The sequence below is a fragment of the Chenopodium album genome, chromosome 2, assembly GCF_948465745.1.
Source record: "Chenopodium album chromosome 2, dcCheAlbu1.1, whole genome shotgun sequence".
In the NCBI taxonomy this organism is placed as follows: Eukaryota; Viridiplantae; Streptophyta; class Magnoliopsida; order Caryophyllales; family Amaranthaceae; genus Chenopodium; species Chenopodium album.
The window spans coordinates 83,001,076-83,013,225 of NC_137835.1; the positions used below are offsets into that span (position 1 = coordinate 83,001,076).

Consider the following 12,150-nt stretch of genomic DNA (forward strand, 5'->3'; position numbering starts at 1 on the left):
ACACGATTTTTATGTATGTTGTATATTAGAACAAATATTCTCACAAATTGTATTCATGAGATCAGAACATATATTCTCACAAATTGTATTAATGTATTCCCCTTTGATCCTTCATTCAAATGCTGCACACGCGTATACGAAATGATAATCCGCACACCGCAACCCCAAATGCTTTATGTTCCCAAGAAAACTAAGGTCACTCGTTTCAAGCATAGGAAACCTTAGCTTATTGGACCACACTACTTACACTAACTAGGTCAAAACCAACCAAATCTAACCTAAACATCGTCTCAATTTGATGGTTGAGACTTAAAAATATGTTTTGTACTCCATCACGCCATTTGGAAGTGGGAGTTTGATGAGATTTGAACCCGTGACCTTTGTATGATGTCTCTGATATCATGTTAGAGGATTAACTCAACCAAAACCTTAAACTGAAGGTTGAGGTCCAAAAATATGTTTATAGACCGGTTATATATAACATTAGTTTTCTTGTTTTCTTTTGATAAAGTATCAATATTTAACATAACTTAAAGATAAGTCGTATTAATTTATATAATAAGATAACATAAAACATTCATAATTTAGGTTGTTACAATTTTTTGCTCATACGTATGTTGGTATGTACATATATCAAAGACGTATATTAGAAGCGCTAGTGCTGGTGTGCTTAGCTTATTAGTACCAAGTAGAGGATCCTTAGTATTTTGTGGCTTCGTTCCGGACTCCCCGGTCTCACCGTCTAGTGTTTGTAGTGTGCAAAATCGTATCATAACACGGTTGTTTAAGAGCACCAGTGCACGACCGTACGTAACCTACGTCGGTAATGATATGTTGTTACTTGCCAAAGTCAAGAGTAAGATTGGGAATTTCCACATTTTGCAAGAAAGTTCCTGATCTTTCAATAATAGAAATAGCACAAACTGTACTCTTGTGTTAGTCAAGGAAACGGCCATTTGCTCCTTGGAAGTACTCCCTCCGTCCCAAAAAAAACGACCCATTTGGCCAAAACTTTGTCCCAAAAAGAATGACCCATTTGGATTAAAACATCACCAATTTGCAACAATATTTATGCAAAATTAGCTTCCCCATATAAAAAATTTGATTTTCCATGTTATTTTATTACTTTCCCTCTCTATTTTTTTACAAACCCCATGTAAATTTATCTTTCCAATATACTTTTATTTCTTTTTACTTAACTTCCTTAATACCCGCGTAATCAACCCAAATGGATCGTTCTTTTTGGGACGGAGGGAGTAGCAAATTTAACTTAATCAACTCATCAAGGACATATTTCTTAGCTTGTGGTATAATTTATACGTTTTATTAGCATAACTTCATCATTTTTCTCACGTACATAATATAGTTAGCATATAAAGTTTATTATCTTATATGATCAAAGTTCATAGCCGATTTTATGGTACATATTTTTTAATCAAACGGTACAACTTCTTAGATGATTAGACAAATGACGAGAATCGATCACACGATTATATGTTTACCAGAGATCATATATTAACTAAGCCGGTAAGCCCCCCAACGACAAGCAAATTGACATAAACCTTGTTTGCCAATTAACCTTTTTTGCTATTATATTGCTGAGCTTTTGACAACGTGGTCAAACAAATAAAAAGTTTTGGTAACTGGATGACTTTTTAGTTGGCTTAAAATCCAAATTTAAGCTAGAATGATGAAGTAAGTTGCTTGCTTTCGTTTACTTTTAGGTTATGTTTGTCTAAAGTTGACAATTTGGTACATATATATACAATGGACCAACATTTAATAATTAGCACGAATTCTTTATTTCTTACTTTTCTCAAATTTGAGAAAATAGTTAGCAGATCATTTTCAGTAGTTCAATCTATGCATTAATTCCAATTAGTTGCCATTATATAAAATGGACCAACATATAGGTCATATGTATTACTGTTGCATTTTCTGGTCCCTTCTTTACATACGTGTTACTTTTTCTTTCCTTCCTATTTTTCCTATTTCCACTTATCTTGGCTTTATATTCAATTTCCAAGATACTAAAGATGAAAATCTGAATATTTTATATAATCAAAACATATTATAATTAATAAAGTTATATAATAGTCAGCAAGAATAGGCGATAAAAGGACAAAAATTATAAGTAAATTAAAATTATTAGACCAATTGATTATAAGAAGCCATATACATTTATCTCATTAGTCTTATATCATATGATAAGGACTAAAATGTAGCTATATATGCTCCAAAATGTCCGTTAGTGTCAATTTTTGTTTAGGTTGTTTGGCTATAATAAGTACTCCGTATATGTTGTTTGTAATAGGAATGACTCATCGATCATGTGGTAGTTTTTCGGGAGAAAGTTAATACCCATCGTCTTATAAGATTCGTTATGTTGTCTTTGTCCTTGAATAATTATGCACTACTTACGCACATATACTTATCGAAGTAATTAATTAGTATTATGAAGTAGTATATATACATTATAAAAACATGTTTTTATTTTATTTAAGAAGCTACGCATGTATTATTAAATAAAAATCTCCTTGGTTTCATGGTAATAATATTATAAGTCATTATAAGTTTATTTTGTACGAGTAATATTATGCAATATTTGTCAATATAGGATTAATAATTACACAGCATATCCAATTTGTAGAGCTATAGAAATCTTGTAATTAATATGATGTTAGAAAATTGAAGTTCACAAGCAATTAATAATCATTTATGATTATTGGATGGTATAAATGTTTTTTAAAATGTGTGGGAGATATTGAGTATTGGATTGAGAGACTATGTTTTAATGTTCCATTTTACATTTCATCCTATAGTCTTTTCTTTGTTTAAATGTCTGATCTATAATAATGCATTCAATTTTGTAACAAGTTGATGTGATAAATTGAGAAATGTATGCTGAAAAATAACCGTACCATAGGGTAAAGAAAATTAAATAGAGGCCAAGGTTTCTCAAGCTAAAGTAAAGTCGAGCGAGTCCCACTAAACTGTATTTTATAAAAACTTCGTTATTATGTGGTGTTTTAATCTATTTTTACTACTCCAATACTCCGTCTATGACATTGTAATATGTAGCTCTAAGAATGTCGATTAGAGAAGCTAGAGAGGATTATTATGGCTTGCTCGAGCACTTAAAAACTACGAAGTATTTATTAAGCATTATATAACACACTTCCTAACGACTTTCATTTATATATATGTTTATCACTTCGACCTCTACTTATTACTGTCTATCTTTAATGCACACACCGTATATAATAGTAAGTCGTGCAATTCTCTCATAAGTCACAATCTTAGTAATAACGACCCTATAAGAAATAATTAAAAGCTGAATTATAATTACGGAGTACAATTGAAAAATAATTGTTTGCACACCCTTAAGCTAAAAAAACGAAAATAGTTGTACTTGATAATTTGGCTTGTCTAAGAACTGTAGAGGTGTCATATATCTCATAACAAGCCAGCCAACCAATCCGATCTTGTCTCTTAAACCGACCAACCAAATTAGACATTTTCTCCATAATTATTAATTTTTCACATCCAATTATTGATTTATAATCCCAAGTTGTTGAAATCAAGAAATAATGTAGTGGGCCGATGTTAGTAGTTAAAAAGCGGAAAAAAATAATAATAATGTACTCACTAGTAAAAATATTAATTAATGACATAATTAATTAATTACATTGAATGATTTAATTAATCATAGCTAGTAATTAACAATAATAACCTATGATAATACATACCTAATACCACCATTAGAGGAAAAAGACGAAGAAGACGAAGACGACGAAGGATGATTAGTAGTATGATTAGTGGGAGTAGACATGAGATTAACAACGAGATCAGTAAAAGCTCCAACAATGTACTTGTGAGTGTTCTTAGGATTCAAAGACAAGTAACTCAAAAGCAACTCTTGTAAATATTCCCAAACTTCTTTGATTTCTAAGTTACCCAAATCACGTGACTCCACCATCTCCTGCATGGATCGCCTGAAGTCAACGTAGGGGTCGGGGGAGTACGTCTGAACGGGTACTCCCCCGGCCACCCGTGCTGTAGGGGAGGAAGCGGAGGAGTCCTCTGCTTCTGCTTCCGCGTCCTCCCCTACTGGAGAGGAGAATAAATTTGATGAGGAGAGAGAAAGAGAGTCGACAATCGAGTTTGATCGACCAGGGGATGAAATGAAAAACCTACGAGAGGCGTATGCGGCGGTTAGGTCCGGAGTAGAAGGACCTACCGCCGCAGTATTATTATTATTAGTAGTAGTAGAGATGTTGTAGTCCTCCGTCTCCATGTAGTCAGTGGAGACGGAGGACGGAGAGGCGGAGACGTAGGAGGTGGTGGTGATGGGAGGAGGGATGGAGTCGAAATCTTCGTAGAGGGAGTTGTAATTAGTGTTTAAGGGGTGGGGGTGTTGTGGGCGTTTGAGTAAGGAGAGACATAAGTTGAGGTTTTTGCCTAGTGTGTTTGGCATAGCTTAGTGAGGTTGTGTTTGAGTTGAGTTGAATTTCTCTCACTAGAAATTGAGTTGAGTGAGAAGTACAAAGTTAAAGTGTGGGTTGTAGATAGAGGTGATCGTGTGTGAGCTGTATTTAAGGGTGTTGGTAGTAAGAAGAGAGAGAGAGAGAGAGAGGAAAGTGAGGTGGGGTGAGGCTTAATTATTAGATGAACAAGGTCTCTACTCTAAATCAATTGTGTTCGATCATATAGTAATTATCAAACATGTAGGACAACGTTTTTTTTAATTATATTTCTATAGGGTTGATATTTTAATAAGAGAGAAATCGGTCATTGATTTGATCAAAATATTTATGATAGATTAATCTTACTAATAAATTATGTCAGATCGTTTTTTATAAGGGTTTATCTTAAGAATACTAATTTTATTACTGTATTATTTTTGATGTTGTGCGAAATTAATAAAGAAGTTACTCAAAGTAATTTAATATACTGATTTAATCTGTTTAGAAATTTTCCGCTGAGTAGTGAGGTGGTGAGAAGTCCATGACAATATGATTTTCTGATATCCCTCCCTTTGTTCATGATTGAATAATGGGGAGAAGATACAAAAGAGACAATTATAAGTGGAAAGAGTATGATTTTTCTTCATTCATGCCCTCTTTTCTCAATCAAGAAAACACTTGAATTTTATTTGTGGAGTATATTGTAAATTTATTATAGAAATGGGTAATAAGTTGAGCTTGAGGACTAATATTTCAGTTTGCCATATCTTGCGGTGGTTAGTGGAGAAAATATGGGCCCAAAATTCCATTCAAAGTGGAGTTTGTAATCTCCAATTTTCCATTCCATTTATTGATTTTCATCCAAAGTGGAGTTGTGCTAATTATTTGTGTGGACTATTGTCTTTGTCAACACCAATTGCACATTACACTGCAACAATTTCTTACATCACGAAATGACCCTAATCTAGGAATCTAATTAACCATATCTATACTTAGTATTTAAAAAAGAAAACTAAAAAAGACATATGTCATCATTCTATTACACTTCCCTATCATCTTCTTCAACTCAATGTGTCACATGTCGTTTTATATTTTTTATTTTTAATTATACAATTGTTCTTAACTCTTTCATTAAACACTTTATCTTCATCTTCCCTCTTTAATTCAACCCTTTTATTTTCTCTTTTTGATTTTAGTCCCTCCATCTTCTTTCTATTAAGTCTCATTTTAAATTAAAGTCCAAAATTTTTTATTTCTTTAATTATGTTTTCAGTTACATATTACACTCATAATTATTTATTGGTATTTTCTCACTCATCTCTCAATGCAATTTTCTATGAACAAGCTGTGCATTGCACGGGCCAGAAGACTAGTTTAAAAATAATATCGTTGTTAGTAACTCCACATATTACACTCATAATTATTTATTGGTATTTTCTCACTCATCTCTCAATGCAATTTTCTATGAACAAGCTGTGCATTGCACGGGCCAGAAGACTAGTTTAAAAATAATATCGTTGTTAGTAACTCCCCCACCTCACTCAAAAGAGGTTATTAGAGAGCTACAAGCGAAATTAATAATGTTTTAAGATATAATTTGTATAATTCTAAATCTTAGGTATCACCATAAACTTAGGGCCTATTCTCATCCCTATTCTGATTAACTAAATTGAACTGAACTGAATATTTTAAGAGAGAAAGAAATTAAGAACTGAATTAAAATGAAAATAATATGAAGAGAACAAGTCCTTAGTTAATTTCATATTCATCGTGTTTTTGATTGGCTTGGTGACTCGTTTAACTTGAATAATCATGCAATGACCTCACGAGTCACGACCTGTTAGTATTTTGTGTATGGTCATAAAATATCTACAATCATTATCATCAATTCCCGTATTGTAATTTCACTATTCACTTTGTTTTCTAATACGGTAAGATTTTATGTTTTTACCATTTTCTCAATTCAAAGCAACTTTTTGTCTTTGATTCACCTTGAATCTTCTTCAATCATTACACACTATTTGAGATCTGAGATGAATAGGTGGTCTTATAGCTTAGGTAGGAGTAATCGATTTACAATATAATGACGTATAAAAGTTAATTTTATGTACCTTCTAGTTGAAATCCATTATTTCCTTTTTAAACTTTTAGCTTTCACCTAAATGAGAATTGAACCTTCTACACTACCACAAAGCAGAAAGAAATAGATGTATATACAGAAATATGTATCTTCATGATTCTAATAAATATATAGACATATTGATTGTTTAATTGCTTCTATCATACATGCCTTTTACATTAAAGTATCAGCCCACCTAATCATATAATAAAATTAATGCTAATCGCTAATTTAAAAGAAAATAGTTCACACTTCACAGTACACACCAACTCATCTAAAGATTACAATGCAACTAACGTTGCATATTTTGATCAATTTGACAAAAACAACTAATAATTTACCTTCAACTACGTATTTTCCATTTATGACCTATTCACTTAGCTACAAGTTACTATCATTACAACAACTTGTGTCCAAATCAGATATATTTATGATTGTTTACTACTCTATACGACTATACCAGATTTTAAATAAAGTTCCTAAAATATGCACAGCAATATAGTAAATTGAATAAGCAAGCCAACTTATTTTCTAAATTTAGCTTAGACAATAGCTTAAATTGGACGTAAAAATATGCAAGGATATCATATTTATTAACCGTTAATTAGAGAAAACAAAAAAAAGACGTTTTAACGTACTACAGATTACATATTATACTATCTCTATTTGTTTTTGATGTTCATGTTTTAATTGTGGATATTTCTCAATGCATATTTTTGTTCATTAATATTTACGGCTAGTTATATATGTTAATAAATATTACGGATTGTAAAATTTTGATATTTTTGAAGTACTTACTTATTAAGATCTTATATATTGAGATTATTTAGAGTATTCTCTCAAATCGTGAAACATTACAAGATTTGTAACAAAATTAAAATGAAATAATGGAAAATGTTGTATTAATTATATGAGTAACAAATTAATGAAGGTATAAAAAATGGAGCACATGGTGGGGAGAGTCCAAATAGGTCCACATTTTATTAACTTGTACATATATATTTCCAACTAACATGGTTTACAATCAATTCATCGATCACAACTAATTAAAAGCGCCAGTAGTTCAGATAATCCTATTGCAACTATCACGATCATGATTTGTGGCCTTCCTTCTATCACAAATGTTGGGAGTACTAATATAATTATTTTAAATATAATAAAGAACGTTAAATGTGAGTTTTCCTAAATCTTTTTTTTTTAAATCATACGGAGTAAATGATTCTGATACATATCCAGTTCATTAGTACGAGTACAATGATCCTTAATTAATTTGTTCATTATATAAAGTTTTGGAAACAGCCGTTTTAATAATAATGTCAATTAGCTTTCACTTTTTCTTGATTAGTAGGTGTTTTCAATTTCGTTTGAAAGTTTTTCTTCTTCTTTAAAATTAAACTTCACAATCTACAAGGTCACTTTCAATGTCCTAGAAGAATTCAGGTTTTTATGAGTATTACTTTCTAATGGTCACAATTTTCTCTAGAAAAGCTAATAATGTGAATAATAACCTTTTGAAATAGGTCATTTGATCTTTAAAATAAAGATCGGAGTTTGGTGATACTAATTAATGTTATAACTTATAACAAACATAATCTAATTTAATATCATCGCTATATAAATGTTGTACGGGTTTCCTCAAAAAAAAAATGTTGTAAGGGTCCACCTTTAGGAAAAAGGATTATGAGTAATTTCTTACGGAGTAATGCACTTGATAACTTTGCCCTTGAAATTTTGTGGATAGGATTTGTACACAACACAAGTTCTTAAATTAAAATTTCTTGTTCTATTGTTAATTAAGGTATTAATAAAAGCATGCAACAAGAATCAATTAATAACATGTTTCTAATATTTCAAAATTTCGCACATAATTATTACAGTAGTTCAGTAGTATTCTGGTATGGGAAAATAATAAAGGTATTAATTTATTCCTATTTTCAAATGAACAAAATTGAAAAGTCCAAACTAGCTAATTAATATTTGAAGAAAGAAATCAATTGAAATATTATAGCCGTGATCAAGAATTCAAGAGAAAATTTTTACTACTCGACTTGTTGACTTGTTTATCAATTAATCAATTAATTTTAGTTGACTTGTATGAAGAATTTAATGTCACGATCATAGTTGACTAGTGTGTTTGCAAATTAAGCTGACCTTCAAAAATAAAAAGGAATAAATGCACCTCTAATTCCAGGCATTTAAATCTCATCAATTATTATCTATTACTCCGTAGAGCTTAAATCCTTCCGTTCTTTATATTTACACTCCGTATTTTACATTCTTCAATGCAAATCGTTGACTGCTACGAATATATTCAATAACATATGACCAAAAATCCTAAAGAGGAGCAAAGGGAGAAGGTTTAAAGCATCTCCAAGTATTTACAAGCCCAGTTAAGTAGAGTCGTATTCGTATAGAGCTTAAGAATAAAGAAAGAGTTTTGAAAAATAAAAACTAATGGATGTCAACTAGTTTAATTTATTTAGTTAAATAATATTGAAGGTGGTAATGATGAAATCTAAAATAATACGGAGTAAAAAATTTGGTTTAAATTGCTACCCTAAATTTGAGACTCTCTCTGCTATACACACAATAGCACATATTTGTTTATAATATCAATGCATAAGCCTTGTTTGGCAAATGACTGTTGGCGGTTGGCTGGTTCACTTGGCTTGTTTGACCGACTAGAATGTTTGTTTGTTTATAATGGCTTTTGAAATTGGTTGTTTAAGCTGGCTGTTTATAAAAGTGTTTGGTAAATTAATTGTTGGTTGTTGGCTGTTTATTAGATAATTTGTGGGCCAACAAGCCAAAAGCCAACAAAAAAGCTACTCAAAGCAGCTTTTTTCATTTTGGCTTAAAAGCCAGCTTTTTTGCTGACTAAAAAGCCAATTATCAAACATATTTTTTTGGCTGTTTGACCACTTAAACAAAGCAAAAAAGTCAAAAGCTAACCAAAAAGCCATTTACCAAATATGGCCATTAACTATCTATGACATGAATATATACCAATGTTCAATGTATTAACTAATTAATGGGCTTATCTATTCTAAAAACTTGTGTATTGTTTTGAGAAGTGACAATTATTAGGAAACAATGAGGACATCGATCATGCAAGACAAATTTGGGCAAACAAAATAGTTTAATAACTAATTGAACGTGCCCTTTTTGCGTGACTGATGAATATGGTCCAAAATACAAGAATTGATGAAGTACATTCATATGATTGTCCTCCAAACTCGAATTGTCTATATCGTTATAACAACTATTACGAACATTTGATTAAAAACCATTCATTTTAACGTAAAAGTTAATCAAAAAAAAAAAAAAGTAACATATGCATGTAATAAGATAATAATGACAATATATATGTTGTATAACTTACTGTTATGATGTAATTCAGGTGGGACTATCTTATCCCATGCACATGAAGGTTCCTGCATGGGGTTAGCTAAGCAACAATATAAAGGTACCAAAACGCACCCTATATTATTTATTATTTATGCATGTAAAAGCTACTTTAGTTTATAATTATTTTTTTTTCCAAATATAAAGCCAAAATTTTTGTCCAATATCATCTGATTGGACACTGGTCTAGTAATAATAATCCAAACATATGGGATGTTTGAGTGATTTGAAAATTTTGAAACTTATCATATACTACTACCCAATTCTTTTTGTTTTTACGCTTATTATTTACTTATGTAGTCAAAGTTAAGAGTTGTCATAACAAAACAAAACCCCCCAAAAAAGCTAAGTATGTAAGAAAACCTACATTGTATGACTTTGATTTGTAAACTTGTTAAATATGTTTTAAAATAATGCATTCTTAAAATATAAAATTTCTATAATCTTTAATCATTCATAATAATACAAGTACATATTTATATACATGATAGAATGGTGTAAAAGTATAAAAAAAGCATAGAAATTAAAATACATAAAGTTAAATATTTTTTCTCCACTGTATATTCATTATATGTAAGTGACAAATATTAACAGTTAAAGTTGAACTTATAAGTTCGTTCGTGAGATCAGATCACGAGGTTTACTAAATTGTCAAATATATATATATATATATATATATATATATATATATGCAAGTTCCAAGATTGATTTCTATTGAAACTAACAATTAACTATAGTGTCTTATAAAAAAAAAAAAAAAAAAAAAAAAAACAATTAACTATAGTGGCTCCACGCTCCAATATAAAAAATATTTCAAGGATTTGATTATCATGATGAAGCTTCATGTATATACACATTTTAGATTTGCGTGCCCAACATAATCACATACACCGTCGTTAGGAACTATCCTTTTACATTATTTATTTTCTTTAATTATTAAATCATGAGTAATATAACAATCAATGTGGTCATGTATAGCTATAACATCATACATTCGATATTTCACATTACATTAAATATTGCAAGACCACACGTTGAACATCATTTTAAAGAACAACAACCTCTCCAACTAATTAGTTAGGGGGGTGTACGGAAACTACCTAAAACTAAAGAGGTTAGCTAATAGTATGATTAAGCATCTAATTATGGAGTGATTAGCTAGGCCAAATAACATAGCTCGAAAGCCAGACGATTATGAACCTAATTGAATATATATATTATATTATAAAGTTTATTAAAAGGAGTATATATAATAATAGTTGTAGTAACAGACATTGAGATACAGAGGTTCATCTGGTAAGTAGAGACAGCAAAACTATGTATTATTGATGAATGCACGAAGATTCAGAGCATATTGTCTTAGTGTATTGTGGATTTTGTTTTTTGTTTGGAAACGTACACAGTGGGATCCCAACATCCTTAGTTGTCTTGTATTTTTTATAATTAATATGGTCAGACATCACTCATATATACATGAATGGTTTTGGCTGTTTTCTTCAATTATTAAAATGCATGGTTCAACGTAACGTTCAATGTTACACATTTGTGATCATGGGCAACTCGGCTTGACTCGACTTTCCAATATGTTATGATGGATGTGTGCAATAGAACGATTTGGGAACTCACCCTCTAATACAAAATAAAATAATTAGAAAAATAAGATAATAAAAGAGACAAGTGCCTCTTCTTAAAAAAAAAAATTATTTAAGTTCCTACAAAATAAGACAATAATTCTCTCGATGATTTTCCTCCCTCCTTATACTACTCATTGAGTTTCGCTTAGCTTGGTCTATACTACATATTCTTCGTACGGAGTTACAACCAAGCTTAGCTTCTTCAATATTATCACACGCACGAACCAATTTATGAGCTTGGACTCTTCTCTATAATGGACCTACAATATGAGAAATCAATCCAACTAACTATTCAGGACTGATTCATTTTTCTCTTGTGATGATATTTTCTTGTATGTATCAAAAATCTGTCATAATATATTGTCTCTTTATGAGCAGTAAATATTTTTGGAATAGTAGATAAAACATATACATTCAAGTGGGGCAAAAGAACCATTTTCCATTGTATAAATATCATATATATATGTCCCACATCAACCATAAAAATTGGCTAATAAGTTCCAAGCATTGATGCTTGCTTATATGA

General features: G+C 30.6%; 1 protein-coding gene across 1 annotated transcript; it reads right to left on the reverse strand.

Annotated features, from left to right (window-relative positions):
- Positions 1-3,631: 3,631 nt before the first annotated feature.
- On the reverse strand, positions 3,632-4,636 carry LOC145590700 (transcription repressor OFP16-like). The gene has a single exon (XM_081647108.1). The coding sequence runs from the start codon at positions 4,475-4,477 to the stop codon at positions 3,734-3,736; it is 744 nt and encodes a 247-aa protein (XP_081503234.1). The 5' UTR covers positions 4,478-4,636; the 3' UTR covers positions 3,632-3,733.
- Between the last annotated feature and the right edge of the window lie 7,514 nt (positions 4,637-12,150).

Coding starts and splice junctions, on each gene's coding strand:
- LOC145590700 (XM_081647108.1), bottom strand. CDS start 4,477: ATGCCAAACACACTAGGCAAAAACCTCAACTTATGTCTCTCCTTACTC.